Raw genomic sequence first — 22,123 nt, 5'->3', positions numbered from 1 at the left:
AGACCTGACACTGTTCATGGACGCACGTTTCCTTGTTGCTATGGTATCACGAATGCTATATGGTGCACGTGACAGACGCGTCTGTTTAGTTACTGTACAAGCAGAGATAATAGAGTTACTGTTTGTCAGGTCTTACTCACACTATAATAATAGTAACGTAAAATAACTAGCATAGATTGTTAAGCGTTTTTCAATTCTAATCTACACAAGCTTCCTTGTTGCCATGGTATCACGAACGCTATATAGTACACGTGACAGACACGTCTGTTTAGTTACTGTACAAGTGACATGGCGTTTGTTCGCAGACTGTTACGAGTATTGGTAAAGCGACTTAATACTACACTGGCTGTTGCCCAGCGCATAGTCAGGTTTCTTCTATCAACGTTTCGTCACATCCGATCCAGGAGGGAGATGTGGAGCGTCGCCGAGACACTACTAAGGAGCCTTATTCCGGAAGTAGTAGAAGGGAGCACCCACAGAACGGTGGAGGAGCGGGACGAATTGGAAGTAACCAGCAACACATTTGGAGAAGAGATAAGCACCAAAGGAGGAATGGAAAGTTTGTCATCAAATCCCATCGGAGTTGATCATGGCGAGAAGGACGTGACTGTGATGAGCTCTTCACATTGCTTGATGATTACAGGTAAGTTTTCCACTTCAATGCTGTCCACTATTATGGAAACAAGTGAAGAAGATGACACAGAAAAGGTAGCTATACATGAAAACTTTACACCTGCATGACATAATATTTTATATTGCAGGACTCAGAAACAAGTTCTACTGAAACGTTAGATCTGAATGATGCAAATGTGTTTAGAGGTGTGGATTCAAGTGGTTTATATTATTTGAGTGATCCAAGTTCTGAGAGATCACTGAGTGATTCAAGCTCTCTAATTGATACAAGTTCTGTAAGTGACGTGAGTTCTCTGATTGAAGTAAGTTCTCTAAGTGATGTGAGCTGTCTGAGTAATGTCAGCTCTCTTTGTGAAGTGAGCTCACTGAGCGAAGTGAGCTGTCTGAGCAAAATGAGTTCTCTTTGTGAAGTGAGCTCTCTGAGCAAAGTGAGTTCTCTGAGCATAGTGAGTTCTCTTTGTGAAGTGAGCTCTCTGAGCAAAGTGAGTTCTCTGAGCAAAGTGAGTTCTCTTTGTGAAGTGAGCTCTCTGAGCAAAGTGAGTTCTCTGAGTTCTCTTTGTGAAGTGAGCTCTCTGAGCAAAGTGAGTTCTCTTTGTGAAGTGAGCTCACTGAGCGAAGTGAGCTCTCTGAGTGAAGTGAGCTGCGAAGTGAGCTCTCTGAGTGAAGCAAGCTCTCTGAGTAAAGTGAGTTGCGAAGTGAGCTCTCTGACTGATGTAAACTCTCTGAGTGACATGAGCTCTCTGGTTAATGTGAGTTCTTTAAGTCATGCTAGTTCAATGAATTCTTCAACTTCTCTGAACAATGTGAGTTCCATGAGTGATGCGAGTTCCATAGGTTATCCCTATGATTTGAGTTTTCCAGTGTTTTCTATAAACCAAGTGACATGTGTCTGATTTTAAAAAGCAACCATGCAACAGATGATGGAGCCAGTGTACTTTATCTCTTCTTATAGTGATTAATAAATATGTTGGCAGTTTCCTAGTATGGCTGTGTGTGTTCACTAAATTGAAATAAGACAGTTAATATCTTCACAATACACAGTTGAAAGGTAGTAACTGCTGAATGTTCTCTTAGAGTATCTTGATATAATATTCAACTTCCTTTTCCCAAAGTGCAACTATAAAGTTTTGTCTTTTTAATTACCCAGTGGTTTTCTTCCACCCACCCTCTTTATGATGAAGTCTGTCCCCTTTGAGCCACTATTTTCTTAATACCGTATAGAGGGAAACTTTGGTGGGGCTAAACTTTGGTGAATAACAAGCTTGGCGAAATAAATTTTGGCTAATTCAAGCTCAATGTTTAGCTATAAAGATGCTAACCTGAGTAATTGGCAGATTAAACTTTGGCAGACTTGTAGCAAATTGCCAAATTCACCACCAAAGTTTTTTCCCTGCCAAAATTTCCCTCTATATATATACAGTGTTTAAGGTTACGGGACTAGCTGTCAAACAAAAATTTTATTATGTAATTAAGGCTGGCTTGGTGTTGTTGTGTTGTGTATCAGCTGGTAACAGGCTTAAATTGTTGGGAAAATCATAGCATGCCGACTGGACAGGTACAAGAAAACACACGTAACAGTACAAGATAACATAGAAACAACACACTTAGCAACTGGCTCACCTGTAAGGGCTTGTGTAGTTTTGCTGACTAATGGCGATATTTTCCTGAACCAAAAATCAGGACTGTCAAACTAGTTGTTAACATTTTGTATAAACAGACTACTAGTTTGGCTTCTTGTCTAGGTCCTGACAGGAGCCATTTGTTAGAAATAATGTTTCTAGTGCTGGTGATATCAATTAAAAATTAATTTTGTGACCACAGTGTCTTGCTTTAGGCCATATTGTAGTCATATTTCAGCAACTATACATATTATTCACAAATCCTCTTGTCAGTCCCTCACAAGTGATGTTCTTCAAACCTTAGAATTGTTAGTAAGCTCTCATGGTTCTTCATTGGTCTGATTTTTGGTTCATAGTTTTCACTAATTGGCATGGGGACAACTCATGTTTCCATAACAACATTTGAATTCCATGTCGATTAATGAGAAGTTAAGAATGCATAAGTATTTGATAACAGTGCATTAAGAAAAATCAAACCCCTAATGAAAAATGATTGATAGTGTACAAGTGGGGTTCACAGTATCCCGTAACCTTAAGAATTAGTAAGGTCTGTTATGGCAAAATTTTGCCAAAATTGTGACACAGCAGATTAAAGCACCAAATTTGGTATAGTGATTCCTTAGGATGTATAAAATGATTTCAGAAGGGGTGCCACCATGAACTCACCCTGCACGGACAGCTATAATTTTACAGTCCACAAAATTAAAACTCATTTCTTTACTATATTGAATAACTTGTTTTCCTAATCATATTCCCAAAGGTTAATAGCTCCTGTTTGTGAATGAGTAGTCTATGACATCCCATAATAGATTCAATTAATATTATGTCCGTGTGAAAGATACAAGGCCTAAACAAAACTACCGTATAGCAGGTTATTTTCAAAACAGAAAATTTTGCACAAGAAGCAAAATCTGAATTTCAAAGAACTTTAATTTCGAAGAGTGCATATTTTGAAGTCCAGGTGGATTTCAAATAAATTAACGGAAATTTGTATCACAAAATATGAAGATGCGTGAATGTTTGACTTGCTGATGGAATAATCCCCATCCCTGTACACTGGAGAGAAGACCGAGGGAGTCTTGAGTGGAATAAATTCACTGGCTCGATTGCATTTGATCGTAGCTACTGCTATCTACCATAGATTCTAGAGCAGACGGCATCAATTCCCATTCTGGATCACCTGTTTTCTGATTATTGACACAGTAATGATACATTCATTATCATCAGTAATACTGAGCTAAAACTCAAGGAATACACAAGCGAATCGCCAAAAGTTGGATCGTTGCTTTCACTTGTGGGAATTTATTTTCGAAGAACAACTGGACGTGGGAATTTATTTTCGAGGAGAAGGGCCTCTTCAAAATATCCAAAAATAAAAACCTTTCAAAAATTACCAGCTATACGGTATAAGTTTGCGAAAGTTAAAATCACTAAAATTTAAACATGGCTATTCATGAAGGTTTTTCACAATAGTTACTCAAAAGCAATGTCCATGTTTCCACTACACTGGCTGAGTACTATACACAGATCACCAGTTTCCTGGATAGTTGACCTTCTGAGGTTGTAAACAGGTTTAACCTTACAATAATGTATGTGTAACTATTTGCTATAGCTAAGCTACACATTTGCGCAATTCTATTTGCTAATAAAATGTGCACACATTGCTGTTCTGTTATTGAAATTATGACAAAATCAGATGATAGTTCACCAAAGGGGTCCCCTGTCACTGAGTATTCCACTACATGTATGTCAGAGTATCACAGGATTATGCAGATACTGGTGGCACTTTTGGGCTTAGTTATATATACTGCCAAGATGTCATGAAGATATTGTGGGGCTGGTTTTAGGGTGGTATTTTTAGCCAGAAGAGCCCAAACTTTCATGATCCCTAAGTAATAGTTAGACTTCAGACCACGATGGCCCTGTGTTGTGGCAGCGATGGCACTACTACAGGACGTGAGGGTAAATTACTTTGACACCTGTGGTCTTATTTAGACCCTTTATGTAGTTGTTGTACCTTAACACTCTTGACAGCTGTTTTTAACAGAGAAATGGGTCATTAATTAGTAAAAACAAGCCATCACCTCACCCATAACAACAGTTATAGGTTTAAAATTTATTTACAGGTGGTGATGGGTTGCCAGCGCTACCAGTGCAGGTGTGCGCAATAAACATGAAAAGGGTCTAAGTAAACAAGAGAAGGGTCTAAGTACTATAAATCCAAAATCCACCACAAAAAGGGTCTAATATACAGTACTATCATACTGTATGATGTACTATCGTATTTGGTAGTTCTCTAATAAAATGCACATTTCTTAAAGGACTTCTAATAGAACATACATAGAATGTTCCAGAACTTCCATTGGTAGATCTATTGTACGCTTTACTTCAATATTTATCATACTACTGTAATAGAGTACACATTTTTAAGAACTTCTAATAGAACATACATAGAATATTCCAGAACAATCTAGTTGGAACAATCTAGTACTTCTATTGAAACATTTACTTTTGAGTAAATTTTCACTTATAAAAAGTGAGGTGATTAGCCATGATAGCAGTGGTTAAGCAATAACACCACAAAGAAGCCATAGCAATTACTTTAGTCACATGCAGCCATTATGTAATGAGCTAAAGCAGGGTGTAGCTAATTAGGGCACAAGACCATGCATAGTAACCAAGAATTACTGAAACATGGGCAAGCAGTGCAGCAACAAGCATAAACAGCAAGCAGCTGCTGCTATACAAGCCAGGTGGAGAAAAACAAATGGTAAATTAAGACAGCTTTATTATTGTTATAAGTGTAGGTTATTACACAAATCCAGGTATCTTCACTATTTTAGAGACCTGAGGAATGGCACAATAATCACTGAGGGTGAAGCCTGAGGTGATTATGTGCCATTCCAAAAGTCTCTAAAATAGCGAAGATACTGTGGATTTGGGCAATAACCAATTTAGACTGGCTCATGCGGCTCTGGTCACTACCAATAATGGCGGCTTCCTGAATTAGTGTTAAAACAACTCACTGGTAGGCTACCTAGATGAATACGATCATCTCTATTATCCAGCAATATTTTCTTCACACTCTAGCGATGATTTCTGATGGCTGTTGTGATTGGAATCAAGCAAAACCTGTGGTACATGTGACAAAAAAAATTGTCACGGGTATCTAACCAGTTAGATACCTACCCGCTAGTATCTATTGGATTTTAAATACCTCATTAATGACTAAACTTCAAAGCATACTATGCGTACCATAGTCTAATTACAACTAGACCATGAAACTAACAATACAGTGAATACACAAGTCAAGACAACAGGTAAACAACTATACACTATTACTAACAAGTTATCAAACTTAAAATTCCTGATTTTTCCTTAAACTTGTTTGTTTACTTTATTTGTAACGTTATTATGACTGGTGAACCCGCGCATACCGAATCAAAAGAAAGGATGGCTCCAGAATTGATGCCTTCATCTGAACATGTGCCCAGCTATCAAACACTGCTTCGAAAGTGCAGTGGCCATTATGCTTTGCTTTCAGCTATGTTCAGCCCGTTACAGAGCACTACAGACGAAAAACTGTAGAGTGCCTCTGCAACAATCCAGTCACCACGAAAATACGACAATTCGCGTGCCCCCCAACTATCAATTTCACCTAAAGTGGCCAGAAGAAATCTACTTCAACAACTCTCTGTTTGTTTATGGGTGAATAATGCTCGAATGATTTTAAGGTATTGGGCTCTGCAAGGTGGTAATGATGACTTTCCCCTTTCCCTGTAGTTTTTCTTTCTTTGTTGTTCCCCTTTCCCAGTAGTTGTATTTTATTCGTTGTGTTATATAGTTTGTTTATTTTTTCTTTAAAAAAATAAATAAAACTATCAATTATGGCTTTAAAAGTGCAGTGGCCATTACGCTTCACTTTCAGCTATGTCCAGCCCGTTACACAGCATTACAAACAAAGAACAGTGTTAGAATCATCTCTGCAATCAATCCAGTCACCATGGAAAATATGGACGATGCTCGTTTACAAACTTACTGTAGGGAAGCCATGCATCGCACTACCACAAATCGACACCTTGGGCTGTCAGCAAAAGGAAATAGGACACAAAGGAGAACAAAGGTAAGTCCATGATGGTGCGCTGTACATCTGCGGTATGCCAAAAGGCACGTCTCGGGACGAAGCGACGTCGAACAGTAAAAAAATCAAGCCCATAGCCTTAGCCGTCATTGAGTTACGCTTGCCTGAAAGCATCAGGCAGGCAGGCAGTTAGTCAGAAAATTCCATTGAATAATTTTTTTTAAATTTTGTAACAATTTATTGGAAGCTTTTAGGATCATACTGAAGGTACTTTTGGGCTTGGTTATGGTTATACCTAACAAATACTGCCAAGGTGCCAGGATGGAGTTGTGAAGCTGGTTTTTTGGGTGAATTTTTTGACTAGGAAAACCTAAATCTCCATGGTCCCTAATATACAGTACTACTGTACTGTATGATACCGTAATATATGATAAAGAGTTTTTACAGCATCTTCTCATTCTTCCGTGCAGCTAACTCATCACCATCACCACCCAACTGTTTACTAGCAGGCAACAGAGTAATTTCTCTTGTGCTGCTGGGCAAATTTATTGAACATCACCCAACATTCCTCTTCCTTGAAGTTTTTGGGTGAAAGTCGTCGTTATTGGGCTAGCGTCAATAATGGTATGCCAGTGCTAGAAGTGCTCCTTGTTGTTTTGGTTTACCACCTCTGAAATTACTACCATCAATGGCACTAATCACTATGATGTGAACATCGGTGCTGCTTTAGGACCGATAGCTACTGGAGGTGGTGCTGAACACATGAAGGAACAATTGGCCTGTTTGACTTTCCAAGCCCCTTCTGTGAGTACCCCATCCTTCATAGACCTGGAATGTGACATGGGAACAATATTTGAAGAATAGTAACTGAACAATTACTTATTGCTGGTCAGAAAGAGAAGGAATTGGCCATCTAATGAGGCAGCTACCACAACACAATGCCAGCGATAACTATGGTAGTTGATGGTGGCTGGAGTAAGAGGAGCCATGGGCATTCCTATAATGTCAATTCTGGTGTTGGCGTTATATTTGGGGCAGCAACCAAAGGACTTCTGTTCATTGGAGTTAGGAACAAGTACTGTTCTATATGTGCCATCAACGCAAGGAGAGGCACACCAATACCAGAACACAACTGTTTTCGTATTTGGTCTGGTAGCTCTTGCAGCATGGAGGCTGACATCATCCTTGAGGTTTTCAACTGTCAGAGCAGAAGCATGGTGTTCAGCACCACTGGCTTATTGGTGATGGGGATAGTTCGGTTTACCATGCTGTTGTTTCTGGGGTGCCATCATATGGAACAGCCATCAAGAAGGTGGAGTGTGCCAATCACGCCATGAAATGCTACAGAAACAGACTAGAGGGAGTGTGCAATGACAAACCAGCTTACTGCAGTACAGTAAGCATGGACTATCCAGATCCATGATGAAGGGAATCACCCATGGGGCGAGGGTGTGCTATCAAGATGCATAGTGCCACAGGTGATGTGGCAGCTCTTCGTCATGACTTGCAGAATGGTCCTTGCCACTATTTCAGATTACATGACAAGTGCAGTTCAACATTCTGTAAACACAAAGACACATTACCATCAGGTAAAGTATATTGCAGAAGGAAACCAAACAAAAATTTCTGATTCAAAAACAATTATTAATAGTCTGGATTGGTTGTGTCAGATAATTTATTATGCAAAGTTTTTATAGGGCACTCAATTTCTTTGTAACAAATTTCCTTCTACTATAGATACATAGTAATAAACAATCACATCAAACATACGAAATAAAGTTACTATATACTCTTACCTCAAGAGTTTACATGATACATACAATCATAGGGCCATCACCTCTGGACAGTCTTCCCCCCAATTTTCTACATGATGTTAAAGCAGCAGGTTACAGATTGGTTGCAAAAGCAGAACAACTGATACAGAACAAAACCACCAATATTAGTGAGAACTTCATGTCGATACGCTGCAAGATGGATGGGGGGAAGTTCTATAACAGAATCCAGTCAGGCTCTTTCCAACATCACTGCATGGCTGCTGCACTGTGTATCCAGTATGGGCCAGGATGGACAACATCAAGAGTATATAATAGAATTACTCTTGACAACATCAATATTAAATAACTTTGGAATACAATCATTCAGAAAGCATGACTGTGACAGTGAAGATCAGCCTGAAGTACAAACAACAAAGAGTAATGACCCGTTACGGCCCACAAGCAGTTAACTCCACAAGAACTGACCCAACTTATGGCAGCAATCCAGTAGAACCAGATGTGTGTGCTGATGAGTTGAAGCAACTGCGTCAAGAATATTTGACACACCTGCAGGATATGTTGACATAAATTAGACACACTGTCTAGGTGACTAATGAGATGATCCGTGACATCAGCATATGTACCATTGGCCAGGGAGATGATGAATCCGGTGAATGGATTCTACAACGTAGAGGGCGTGTCACAGCATCACGGTTTGGTGAGATCATCAAGTAGAAGGCATTATATGCTCCACTGGTCCAGAGGCTACTGTACACAAAACCTTGTACATCCAAGGCCATGCAGTATGGTTACAGTAATGAGCCAGTAGCTTGGCAGCTATACCTGGAATATCTTCGCAAACATCATCATCCTCTGGCATCAGTAGCAAGGACAGGGTTTCATATAGACCTGCAGGTATGACTGTATAGTTGCAATATATCTTTTTGATATTGACTTACAGGACAACTGGATGGGTACATCTCCAGATGGTTTGGTTACTGATCCATCAGAAAACCAGCACAATGGGTTGGTTGAAATCGAGTGTCCCTCCAGTGCTGAGAGGATACCACTGATTGACCTCTGTGAGAAGTCAGCATTCTACTTGCGATGCACTACCACGGGATTTGAGCTAAAGAGGCACCATAATTATTTCTATCAGGTTCAAGGGCAACTACACATTACCCATAAGCAGTGGTATGATTTTGTTCTCTGGACGCTGTCATCAACTCTTGATGACCTGTTCATTCAGAGAATATATTACGATGACAACTTTTGGAAGGAGATGATGTACCCACGAATCCACTGCTTCTACATGGGATCAGTGCTACCCGAGTTGGCCTGTCCTCACCATGCTTCTCATGAACAGATAAGAGAAGTTGTTCCATTTTGGAATGATGGCGATCTGTATCCAACGTAGTTTGTTGATCTGCAGAGGATAAGGATAAGGTGGTCAGTTTGAAAATGAAAATGATAAAAATTTTAAACAAAAGCATACAGATGCAAATTATAACAGCACAATATTTTATATACACAGGTAAAAATCTACAGTAGGTTTCATAATATTAGACTGCCTGATTGCAAGGCTCTAATATATTATTTAGCTTATTATAACATTATACTAACTAGTGTTGCACCGATATCCATTTTTTCACATTTACCGATACCGATTATTTGCCTAATCCTGTAACCGATATGCCGATATTTACCGATACTCTTCGATTCTTCAGAACAGGGGAGGAGGAACAGAAAATCACCTGAAGTTTATGTGTATAAACTGCATTCTTGGTGATAATGTGATCTATGTAATTAATTGCGTGGGTGGCCGACTTTTACAATGTTCTCTACAGTTTTGCTACTATCTCCTTTCATGGAAATGGAAGCCAAGTAGATATAAAACATCTAAGCCAACTTATCAAAAAGTGTTTTTAGTGGGACTCCAGACCCTTTGTGAAGAGTGATCAACTAATTGCGTGGGCGGCCGATAAATATGCACAGCCTACTATAGCCTTGCAACCATGCTTGTGCAAACAAACAAGCCAAAACAGTTACAGCAAACCACTTACTGCTACATTCACCACCTTCTTTACTTTCACCTGTTCATTGCCATCAGTTTAATGATTGATTGTGGGTTTCGGTTAATCGACAAATTATTTCCGCTTTGTAGCCGATACCGATACTTGTAAAATTAGCTAATATCAGTTGTTACCGATAATTCAACCGATTATCGGTGCAACACCAATACTAACCTTGCGAGCATTCAAAAACTGGTCAGTCTGTGAAATCTCCAATTCAATACTCTTTTAGTAGCATCAGATTTGAATGACTTTAAAAAATAAATCTCCAAAGGAGCTTTCCCATATCATATCTGTACAATTTTAGAGTGTTGGATGATCTTCAATGGTCCGTTTTTGACTACAACACAATGGTTTTGACGTCATCATGTTGTCTTTAATTAAGAACACATGACCCGAACACATGATTTTCAAAATCATTTCATTTGAAGAAAAATGAAGTCAGTCGGGCCTGCACAACATAAGATCAAATAGGTGTGGCCTTACTGCTTTTCAATTATTTACTGCACATGACGTATTTTGTATATAAATCAATTACTGTGAACATATAACACCCGCCTAGATATCGCACTCGATGCAGTTGCTAGACAAAAAAAGTGGTAGAAACGGGGCATTAATTAGAATGTATTTATCATTATGTGAAACCACACACCCCTAATTTATCATTATGCTAAGAGAAATTGGCAGCTCGCTACAAAAATCACCTTTTCTTTATAAATACTGATCAAGAGGCTACAAAACTTTACATACAAGGCATGCAATGGTTTCTGAAGAAATTTACATATCTAGAAGGTGGAGATCAATTGTATGGCTTCATGCTTGATAAGTAAAGTAAGGTATTAGCCTTCATATGCATTTCCACTTTATATTTCAACTTGTATGAATCGCCGCTTTGAATTCTTAATACATAGAAATGTTCTCATTAATATTTGTATATATTGTGTAAAGTGTCGAATAGAACACCTGTGATTTTCGAGAGATATTGTGTCTTCTATGATCCGTGAATTAACATCAATTTAATATTCTAAAAGCATTTATATACTTTGTATTCTCTCGTAACAATAGCTTACTACATGGGTAATATATTCCATCAATAAATAGACAACTATTTAAAATGCAATATGTTATAAATACACCCAACAATTTGTCTACATAATTGCATGGGAAATTGCTTTAGCGCCACCTTAAGGATGCAGGTGTTAGGTATGGAGATCCCTGGTTTGAACTGTGGTAGGTTTTTTCGACATTTTTGTGTACCTTTTTTACCCTGTAGTGACTGCTCTATTATACTTCTTTGGTTTTTTCTTTATAACTTTGTACTGTAACTAATGCTTTTCAAACCATCAAAAGGCACTACTATGATGATCACACCACTTTTGAAGTTATTCCCATACTCGGTTTACCCTATAGCCATGACAGAAATTTGATCTTTTTAAATGAATAAACACTCATAACTCCTTGGATATTCATCAGATTCTTAACAACCTTGTTACATGAATTCACCTTTATATGCTCTTCATTTGTCCCAAAGATCGAGTCATTTGAGTTACATGTTTTGTTTTATATCAATTTTTGCAAAGTGTTCAAAAATAAATCAAAGCCCCCATAGCACCTACAGCTTAAGAGGTAGAAAAAAACTAATTGAAACTGGTGCGAATTAAATCAAACTTGCTGTGTGGCTTACCCTACCCGGCAGACAGCTATAATGCAAAAAAATGATGTGCTTTGGAGAAGTTGTCATGAAGCTATAGATTCATAAGTGAAAATCCTGCTTTCTTTCTTCCTGTCAATATAATGGCTCAGATCACACAGTGATTGCATGCTATTTGGGATTATATGAAGAAGATGAAGTCGAGCATATCAATGGTGTTGGGCCTGGTTTCCTAGAATTACAGCTAGTTGGTCGTTAAAATATTAGGATACGAAGCACGTACACTGTTGCGTATGCGCAAGGCATCCGTATAAAAATTGCCATGCTTTCACACCTTTGGCCTTTTGATAGCGAGCCAAGTGCATGAGAATTATGGGGCATGGTTGGGTGGGACCACTGATTTGCTCGACTTCACCTTCTTCATATAATCCCAAATAGCATGCAATCACTGCGTGATCTGAGCCATTTGGAATTATATTTCAGAAGGCTTAGTCTCACATATCAATGGTGTTGTTTGTAGCTCACAACCAACCTAGAAGGTGGAGTCGAGTACAGTACTACCACACAGTATTTACGTAGCATCACAGTGTAGCTACCAACACAATATTCCACACAGAAGTACCACGCATGATTAGGTCTCACTGCTTTTGTGGGATAACATAGCTCTACCATATGAAGGTTCACGGCTGGAACGTTGGTAGTAGAAGTTTCTGAAAACAGACTCTGTACTCCAGTCAGCTGTTTTCAATATGTCACCAGTGGTAATCCCAGAGTCAGTTGCTGCTGAGGACAAAGCTCCTCTTGTGGAATGTCCTGTAAAAATACTAGCATCAATGCCTGGCATCTTAAGGACCTCTTTTAGCCACCAAGCAATGGTACATGGAGTGAGGTTTGACAATACCAAGAAACAGTTGACTATTTCCCTTTCTCAAAGGGGCTGTTGTCTGTTTATATTGACACAGAGTCTCCACTGGACACAGTTGTTTGTTGTCAGAGAAGCTGGCAAAATAATAATCAGTCAAGCCTGTCTTGACTGTTTAGCCAGAGTAGATGCAAGAATACTACACCCTCTGGTTTAAATTGACAATTGTTCAAGTGTAGAGATGCCAAATCAGCAGAGTGGGATGGTTTGGCCAAAGACATCAGCATTACCAGTTTAAATGTTAACAACTTTAGTGATAGCACAACAGTGTCACCCCATTGAAGCATATGGTCAAGTACTACCTGAACATTCCATGTACCAGTGTAGTTCGGCAGTGGTGGCCTTGCATGAAAGGCCCCTTTAAGGAGTCTGGTTACTAGAGGGTGCTTACCTACTTCCACGTCATCCACCTTATCATGAACACTGGATATCGCTGAGCTGTAGGGATCGAGAGAATTTGTCTGGTACCCCTGTGCGTGTAGATCAGCCAGGAAATTGGCTATATCTGAAGTGGGTCCTGAAATGGGATCACAACCCTGTTCAGTACACCAGCCCAATCATTTCTTGAAGTAGGAGTCATAAGACTGTGATGTTTTGCTCCTCCAGGATGCAAGGAGTAGCTCTTTAGCTTTGTTTGAAAGGTTAGCACTTCCAAACTTTTCCTGGAGATAGACTACACGGCCAGCTGTGGCAGGAACTCCATCTGGATTTTGTTGGATGACCCCGGGATGTGTCCTGATTGCATGGGAGCTGTCTCGGATATATAGTCGAAAAACATTCCCAGCAGGATTGGATACCATTTGCATGGTTGCCCTTTCACACCAGAGCCACAAGAATTACTTGAGCTTGTTGGCTCTTCACTTGTGAGAGAACTCGAGCCACTAGGTACCACGACGGGTTCGCATATCCCTTCAATGAATCCCATTGTTGGCTTCTGCTCAGTACTCTCTGTAGATCCCCTTGTAGAGACCAAGGGAGCTGGGAGGACTGCTTGGGATGTTGCATGCAGTTTCCCTAATACTGCCAGTTGATGTGCTGTCACTTGACCTTTCCTCATGGTCTTCAGTCTGATATAGTGTAACTTCTCTCCCAGGAGGGTCAGTTGAACTGTGGTAGAGTGCTCCTGGAGACCCAGGAACTCTATCTACTGAGTAGGAGAGGTTACTGACTTGGGCATATTGATGATAAAGCCCGACCTGTCAGCAGGTATAGCAGTACTTCTAGGTGAAGTGTCACCTGCTCTGCGGATTCTGCCATCAGCAGAATGTCTATATAAATAACCATGTGGACTCCCATACTCCGAAGAGGATGGTCACTAGTTTCATCACTTTGATGAATACCCAAGGTGCACCTGACAGGCCCAAAGGCAGGCACGTGAACTGGTAGTGTTCCAACCCCACCTGGAATCGAAGCATGGGTTGGTGAGCCAAATGAATTGGAACTGTGAAGTAGGCATCTTTGAGGTCCACCTAATTGTTTACCCTCAGTAACTCTTTGAGAGTCTCCAAGCTCTCCATCTTGAAGTGTTGGGGCTCCACCTATTTGTTCACCTCTTGAGGTTGATTACTGGTCTCATCTGACCCCTTTTCTTGGGAATTAGGAAGAGAGATGAATAAATTAAAAACTCTTTTGAAGTTGAAGATTGAGTATTTTGACGATAACACCCTTCTGTAGAAGGGCACACACTCCCTCTTGTAATAAGAGACTTTGCTCTTCTGAGGACATAGGAGGGCTTGGCTGTTGCTCCTGTACAGGAAAGGGGTTCGAAACCCTTGTATGGTTTCGATTACCCACTTGTCTGTTGTTATTGCCTGCCAGTTGCTCAAGAACTGGCCCCACCTGCTGGCCACATTGAGTGACAGCTGTGCTGTATATAGCTTGATGAAACCCTGTAGTATAAAGTGAACAATTACATGATTCACACTTTCTTTTGATGTTGTTAAAGAAATGTGTGCATTGAGTTTTAGTCATTTATTGGGCTTTGCCCGATGGCTGTAGGCTGTTGGAGCTTTGCCTTTTGCCCTGGTCCCTCCTTTGAAGTAAAGTCAGCTGTACAGCCGACTTAGAATCTGCCCCCTCGATGAATGTATTGTGAGCTTGGAAAAAAACCCTGACTTGTTTTATGACCTGCACTCCGAGCTTACCAGAGGGTCTTCAGCTGCGTCAGATGTTTCATAGCCTTTTCCGGGAATGATGGACCAAACAGGGTGTTACTCGCTGAGGCAAATAGATCTGAGTCTTGTCCAAATGACACAAGGTCCTATTGTACTCTTCTAGAATAAGTTTTCTCCTCTTGGCATTGCAATGGGATGAAGCATTACCATGAAGGTCAGGGCAGCTTTAACTGTGGTCTCTACATCTTCCACCACAATCCTTGTTGATGTTATCTAGTAGGCCCATTACAGAGCCAACCGCATCTAGGAAGAGTGCCTGGATACGCGAGTGATCCGCGGATTTGACGCTCTTTGAGTATTCAGCGGCCATCAGTTTGTCTAGGTGTGGTGAATGGAATGTCTGGGACTATGAACTGACTTCTAAGGTCCTTGCAGTCCTCGTTGTCCATTGGTGTAAATGCTTCACGCCGGCAAATAAGTTATCTGTACCTTCCTCCACCTTAGTTAAGCAAAGTTTTCCGCCCTTTTGGGCGCTTCGCTGCTGAGCCAACTTTGTTAGCATCTTGGTTATCCTGGAGCTGCCTTTGCTCTTCCCAACTTAAGTGTATGACGACCAGTGTTGGGAGTAACGCGTTATGTAATATTATTACTTTTGTGGTAACTAAGTAATATAACGAAATACGCCATAAGAACAAGTAATCAGGGCTCAACCCAGAATATAAACCTAGAGGGGGCGAAGTAAGTTGCTTCGGATTCTAGGGGGGTCTGGGGGCATGCTCTCCCAGGAAAATTTTGAAAATTTAGGTGTAAATATACTCAATTTTGGTGAAATTTTACTGTGATGCCATTGAATATTGACCATTGGATTATACAACTTTGGGACCAATTAAACCTTTCCATTTCTCAAGGCTTTAGGTATAAACCTAGGGGGGGCAATAGCTAACCCAGAGGGGGCCTGTGCCCCCCCCCCCCCCACCCCCCCCCTAGATTAACCCCTGGTAATATAACTCAAGTTACTTTACATACAAATGTAACGCGTTACCTAAGTAATATAGTTATGCGCATATCAATGTTTTGCCCCACTACTATGAATATGGGCAGAGGTTGGGGATAGGTGGGGATTTGAACATTTAAAAATTCTTATCCCCACTACCTGGGGCTACTTTTGATGTCGAATCCCCCACTTATCCCAGTAAAAGACCACAAAACACCTGGCTATGTGCCCTCGTAGCATCAAATACCCCACCACCTGGGGCACGGTTTGAGGTCGATTCCCCCACTAATCCCCACCTAGCCCCCACTTCTGCCCATGTTCATAGTAGTGGGGCAAAACATTGATAGGTGCATTACTGTAACGAATCTAATATTACATATTATTACTACAAGTAACGAAGTTACTAATCTCGTTAGTGATCTACTGAGTAACGCATAGCCACAACGAAGTATCAAAGCCCAATGAATGAAGCTTATTCACCACCTTCTTACTTATAACCAAGATTTGCACATTATCCAACAACGCAATCATATCATGTGATAAGGTGGTAGTTTCACATGTGACAGCTTAAGGCTGTGGGCACAAAGTAATATAATATGTAATATTATTATAGTTACTTTATTTTATGGGTAATATGTAACTGTAACTAAATAGTTCAGTTGCAAGTAATATGTAATATGTAGCTAGTTACTTTTACAAAGTAACTGTCCCAACACTGGTGACGACGACGTAATTGTCTTCATCACCACTGAATCCAGTTTTTGGCATAGAAACGACGCTGTGACGTGCCAGCCTGATGACCATCAGGGAGCTGTGCTTCCTGTCCTCTTGTGGAGTGGGTACGCTACTGGTTCTCCACCTCTGCACACATGGCGGTCAGACGCTCATCCATTCAGACCAGAGTTTGCTGCATAGAAATGAACACTTCTGAGTTGTCTCCGGACATTACGACGATCAATCAAGTAGCGAATAGATACACAAACCACCATCACTAGCGAGCTAGAAAAAAGGCCAAAGGTGTGAAAGTATGGAAACTTTTATACGGATGCCTTGCACATGCGCAACAGCACACGTGCTTCATATCCTAATATTTTAACGACTAACTAGCTATACTTCTAGGAATCCAGGCCTATAACCATTGATATGCGAGACTGAGCCTTCTGAAATATAATCACTGTGAGGCACCGGCTTTCTGTACCGCATGACACACTATCGTGTGTCTTGATATTGTACTTCCTGTGCATGGTCTTCTTGCTTGGAGCGTTAATCTTGTGTATCTAAATTGCTTCAATTTTTGGTGATCAGACTATCAGTAAGTGTCCATATAATCTATTTCTTGTCATAGTAGGACATTGTTTTGTATACCAAAAAGTTACTTTCTATGTAATACTACCTCAACATCCTTGCTAATCCAACACAATTTTCTTATCCCAATGAATATCGGATTATAGAGGTTTCACTGTAGTTTTAGCATTAGTTCATAGTAGTTACATACTAAGGAGAGTATCCTACTCCTCTGCAGAAGGGCATATTGTTATGAGGTAACGACAAGGTAAATTATTTTGCAATTTGTGATATGTGAGCAGCCATAAAAGTGCTAGAATCATTAATACTGTGAAACACTTGATGCTCAGGACAGTTATACTCACGAATGGCATGCCTATGCAGTTCTCTAAACTCATGAAGGCATGCTTGTAATTCAGAGAATTCGGTGGACTTGTTCAATCAATATAATGTTCACTTAATGACACAATCATATATGAATAAAAAAGGTAAACTCGGATGTGTTTTGTCAGATACATCCTTCTACAGGGGTATATGAGAGTAGAATACTCTCTTTAGTATATAATAATATTATGAACTCTGATTTACAATATCACACACATGATCAATCATGCTGGAAGTGTTTTTGTAACATTCCTTACGTAACTGTTCTGCATAACTGTCTAGCCAGGAGTTTTAATATTATATACTCTTGATTCTGCTGATCACTATATACCGGAGGCTAACTTTGGGCACACCGGCACAACCATCCTAGAAAACTGATTTTTCTCAGGTTAACAGAATCACTATGTATACACAATGATTGTGACCGGCATTGTTAACTACACCATAGGCCCTCCATCATCGCTAGAAAATCACACTCATATCACTTGGTTCAAAGGAAACACTGGATAACTTAGATCATAGGGATGACCCAAAGAGGAACTCACATTGCTCAGAGAACTTGAACGACTTATTGAACTAACATGACTTAAAGAGCTCACTACACTCAGAGAGCTCACGTCACCTAGAGAGTTCACCTCACCCAGAGAGCTTACTTCACTCAGAGAGCTCACGTCACACAGAGAGCTCACTTCACTTAGAGAGGTCATGTTATCCAGAGAGCTAACATAAATCAGAAAACTCATGTTGCTTAAAGAGCCTACTTCACTCAGAGCTCACTTCAATTGGAGAGCTCACTTCAATGAGAGAACTCATCTCACTTAGAGAGCTCACTTCCCTCAGAGAGCTTATGTCACTCACAAAACTCATATAACTTAGAGAGTTTGAATCACACTCAGGTCTCACATCAATCTGAGAACTTAGATCACACGAACACTATAATTCACTTGAATCGAAATCACTCACATCACTAAAAGCACTCAGGTCCGAAGCTTCAGTAGAACTTGGTTCCTACAATATAAATATTATGACATGCACATGTAAGGTTTCCATGCACTTTTCTGTAGCTAGCACTGAAATGGAACACTTACCTGCAATCATCACACAATGAGAAGAGAAGTTCATCATATTTGGTATTTCCTCCTCCTTCTCTTCATCAGTCTCAACCGCAGTTTCAACTCCGACAGGATTTGATGACAAACTAGTCTCTTGCGAGGTCTCTTGCGAGGTCTCTTGCAACTCGATACTGTTCCTTCGCAGGGGCAGATCTAGGATTTATAAGGGGGGGGGGGCTAACTCAAGGTACTAATCTCTTCGGTAGAGGTGTGTGAAGCACACTTCCCAGCATGTAAAGCATGCTGGAACTAGGGGGGTCTGGGGGCATGCCCCCCCAGGAAAATTTTGAAAAATAGATGTTAACATACTGCAATTTGGAGACATTTCCACATAAAATCCATAACATTTTCTGCCTGTAGATATATTATATACTGCCTTTAGATTATAGGCATTGCTCTCTGAAGCATTTTGCTAATAGAAAAGTTTGGGTAGGTACAGACAACCAAGTACACGATACACCCTCTCACAATTGCACAATACTGAATAGGTGCATGTTTAGAATAATAATGTTGAAAATTTTGAAATTTGAACAATACAAGATTGAATCTGAGAGCATTTTCAATGGAAATTGTGTACCTGAATTAAGTATTGCCATACATATTAACTACACAAGTAGATGAATGAAGCCCTTTAAACAGACCAATGCACTTCATTGTATGTATACATGTAGGCAGATTTTTCGATAACAGAACCAACTACATGTTTCCAGTGAATGTTCTATTAGAGTATCTCGATCTTGCACACCTCCAATGCTGATCCGGGTCCTTGTTGCATAAAATTTAGCATAAATCCACTGATAATACCTTGGAAAGATGTTTATAAGGTGGTTTTATGACTATTATTTAGTGATCATATAATCATGCTAACACAAAATTTCATTATAATACTCAGCATATTAATCAAGTAAAGCCTAAATATGAAGAGGGGCTTCAGCCCCCAAAGCCCCCGCCCCTGTTTCGCTGGGTATTTATTCTCCAAATCTGTCGCTAGTTGCTTCCAATTCGTCCTCCTCCACTGTTCTGTGAGTTCTCCCTCGTACTCAGGGAATGTGAGGCTCCTCAGCAGTGTCTCGGCGACCTCTCTCCTGGGTCCGATGTGACGGAACGTTGATAGAAGAAACTTGACTATGCGCTGGGAAACAGCCAGTGTAATATTAAGTTGCTTTAGCAATACTCATAACAGTCTGCGAACTAACGCCATATCACTTGTACCATAGATAATAGAGGGCGTAAACGGGATTGGAAACGCGCTCGTATTTACCTAGCAACCGCTTTCTATCCGTGTTATCAGTGCGTAGTGACTAAATTCAGCAAAGTTTTGGTTCTTCTAGTTATCGGTTTAACAGCTAAAGAAAGTGTATGGCAGGTGCAGGTACTTAACTCGGTTCTTGTTGTCTGCTAACTAATTATTTGACATTGTAAAGAGTGTGGCTTACAGCGTGCGGTTTACCGCATTAGCAGTGACAAACTATAGTACTAATTGCCAGCTTCGCCTACATTTTGGTTACAAATTGAACCATATTTCCATAGCTGATATTATACCAAAAGTTAATGTTCAAGTAGTCCATTCTCCTGCCATCGGCTGAGAATTATATCCATGCCATATATTATTGTTTTTTACTCTCTATCTACAGCTAATGGATCCGGATTTGTGAAAAGTGGAATTGAGTCAATTTTGAAAGAAGAATCTTTTACAGTGCCATCACATACAGCAAGAAATGTAATTAATATAGCAAAAGAAATGAAGAAATGGATTGAACAGCCTGAGAACAATGCGGAAACGAAAAGATTTGAAGAAAACCTAATGAAATCCATCGAATCATGCTTCACATACAAGGGAAAAATTCCAAAGAAACAGAGGGAGAAAATGTGGAGCGCATACCACACACTGCGTACATCAGCTAACTATCTGAGTTTATGGAAGAACTTTTGTAAAACAGTGGGCACTGAAGGGTCACCAATTTTTTGCCAGTACATTGGAGATCATGTGCTGAAGGAACTAGCTAAACTAAAATACCCAATTTCCACTAATATTATAGCTATATATAGCTATATGCTATATTAGATAGCTATATGCCAGTGGTGACAATAAAAATCCACATTGTTTATGCTTTACATACTATATACCTGGCCTAACATGTGATGTGTAGTTACAAACGCTATGCAAAAGTAGAGCATTTAAGCAGCCCAACACATTCAAGTATTGGTCTCTACGAAGTTTAGAATAAGAGAATCCCCCCCCACAAAATCAGGTGGTGAATTCATAGTGTTCATAGATTCCAAGGTATGAAACGTTAACATTTCATGGACAGGATGTTTTTCATGCAAATTTCTATATAAATTCATGGAAAAGTCTACCCAGTAAATTTACATGAAAACATTTCATGGCTCCTTTAACATTTCATGCACAATTCATTGACAAATTTTCTAGTAGTGCTTTAAGTCTGCCAAAGTTTAATTTGCCAATTACTTGGATTAGCATCTTTATAGCTAAACATTGAGCTTGAATTTGCCAAAGTTTATTTTGCCAAGCTTGTTATTCGCCAAAGTTTAGCCCCACCAAAGTTTCCCTCTATACGGTATTAAGAAAATAGTGGCTCAAAGGGGACAGACTTCATCATAAAGAGGGTGCATGGGTGGAAGAAAACCACTGGGTAATTAAAAGGACAAAACTTTATAGTTGCACTTTACACTATTGGGAAAAGGAAGTTGAATATTTTATTATATCAAGATACTCTAATAGAACATTCAGCAGTTACTACCTTTCAACTGTATATTGTGAAGATATTAACTGTCTTATTTCAGTTTAGTTTAGTGAGCACACACAGCCATACTAGGAAACTGCCAACATATTTATTAATCACTATAAGAAGAGATAAAGTACGACTGGCTCCATCGTCTGTTGCATGGTTGCTTTTTAAAATCAGACACATGTCACTTGGTTTATAGAAAACTCTGGAAAACTGAGATCATAGGGATAACCTATGAAACTCGCATCACTCATGGAACTCACATTGTTCAGAGAAGTTGAAGAATTCATTGAACTAGCATGACTTAAAGAACTCACATTAACCAGAGAGCTCATGTCACTCAGAGAGTTTACATCAGTCAGAGAGCTCACTTCGCAACTCACTTTACTCAGAGAGCTTGCTTCACTCAGAGAGCTCACTTCGCAGCTCACTTCGCAGCTCACTTCGCAGCTCACTTCACTCAGAGAGCTCACTTCGCTCAGTGAGCTCACTTCACAAAGAGAACTCACTGTGCTCAGAGAACTCACTTTGCTCAGAGAGCTCACTTCACAAAGAGAACTCACTTTGCTCAGAGAGCTCACTTCACAAAGAGAACTCGCTATGCTCAGAGAACTCACTTTGCTCAGAGAGCTCACTTCGCTCAGTGAGCTCACTTCACAAAGAGAACTCATTTTGCTCAGACAGCTCACTTCGCTCAGTGAGCTCACTTCACAAAGAGAGCTGACATTACTCAGACAGCTCACATCACTTAGA

General features: G+C 40.0%; 1 protein-coding gene across 1 annotated transcript; it reads left to right on the top strand.

Annotated features, from left to right (window-relative positions):
• Positions 1 to 288: 288 nt before the first annotated feature.
• On the top strand, positions 289 to 20,841 carry LOC136243046 (uncharacterized). The gene is made up of 3 exons (XM_066034564.1): positions 289 to 708; positions 762 to 908; positions 20,255 to 20,841. Exons 1-3 carry the CDS (start codon positions 289 to 291, stop codon positions 20,273 to 20,275), a joined length of 588 nt encoding a protein of 195 aa, XP_065890636.1. The 3' UTR covers positions 20,276 to 20,841.
• Positions 20,842 to 22,123: the final 1,282 nt, after the last annotated feature.

The sequence above is a fragment of the Dysidea avara genome, chromosome 13 (assembly GCF_963678975.1).
Source record: "Dysidea avara chromosome 13, odDysAvar1.4, whole genome shotgun sequence".
In the NCBI taxonomy this organism is placed as follows: Eukaryota; Metazoa; Porifera; class Demospongiae; order Dictyoceratida; family Dysideidae; genus Dysidea; species Dysidea avara.
Note: the sequence above shows the minus strand (reverse complement) of the source record. Positions and strands in the feature narration are given on the sequence as shown.

What these genes read in the sequence shown, in the direction of transcription:
- LOC136243046 (XM_066034564.1), top strand. Translation starts at nt 289, where the DNA reads ATGGCGTTTGTTCGCAGACTGTTACGAGTATTGGTAAAGCGACTTAAT. An exon ending in AAGAAGATGACACAGAAAAG is followed by an intron (nt 709 to 761) that starts GTAGCTATACAT and finishes TTTATATTGCAG; the next exon opens with GACTCAGAAACAAGTTCTAC. An exon ending in CTCTAATTGATACAAGTTCT is followed by an intron (nt 909 to 20,254) that starts GTAAGTGACGTG and finishes CTCTATCTACAG; the next exon opens with CTAATGGATCCGGATTTGTG.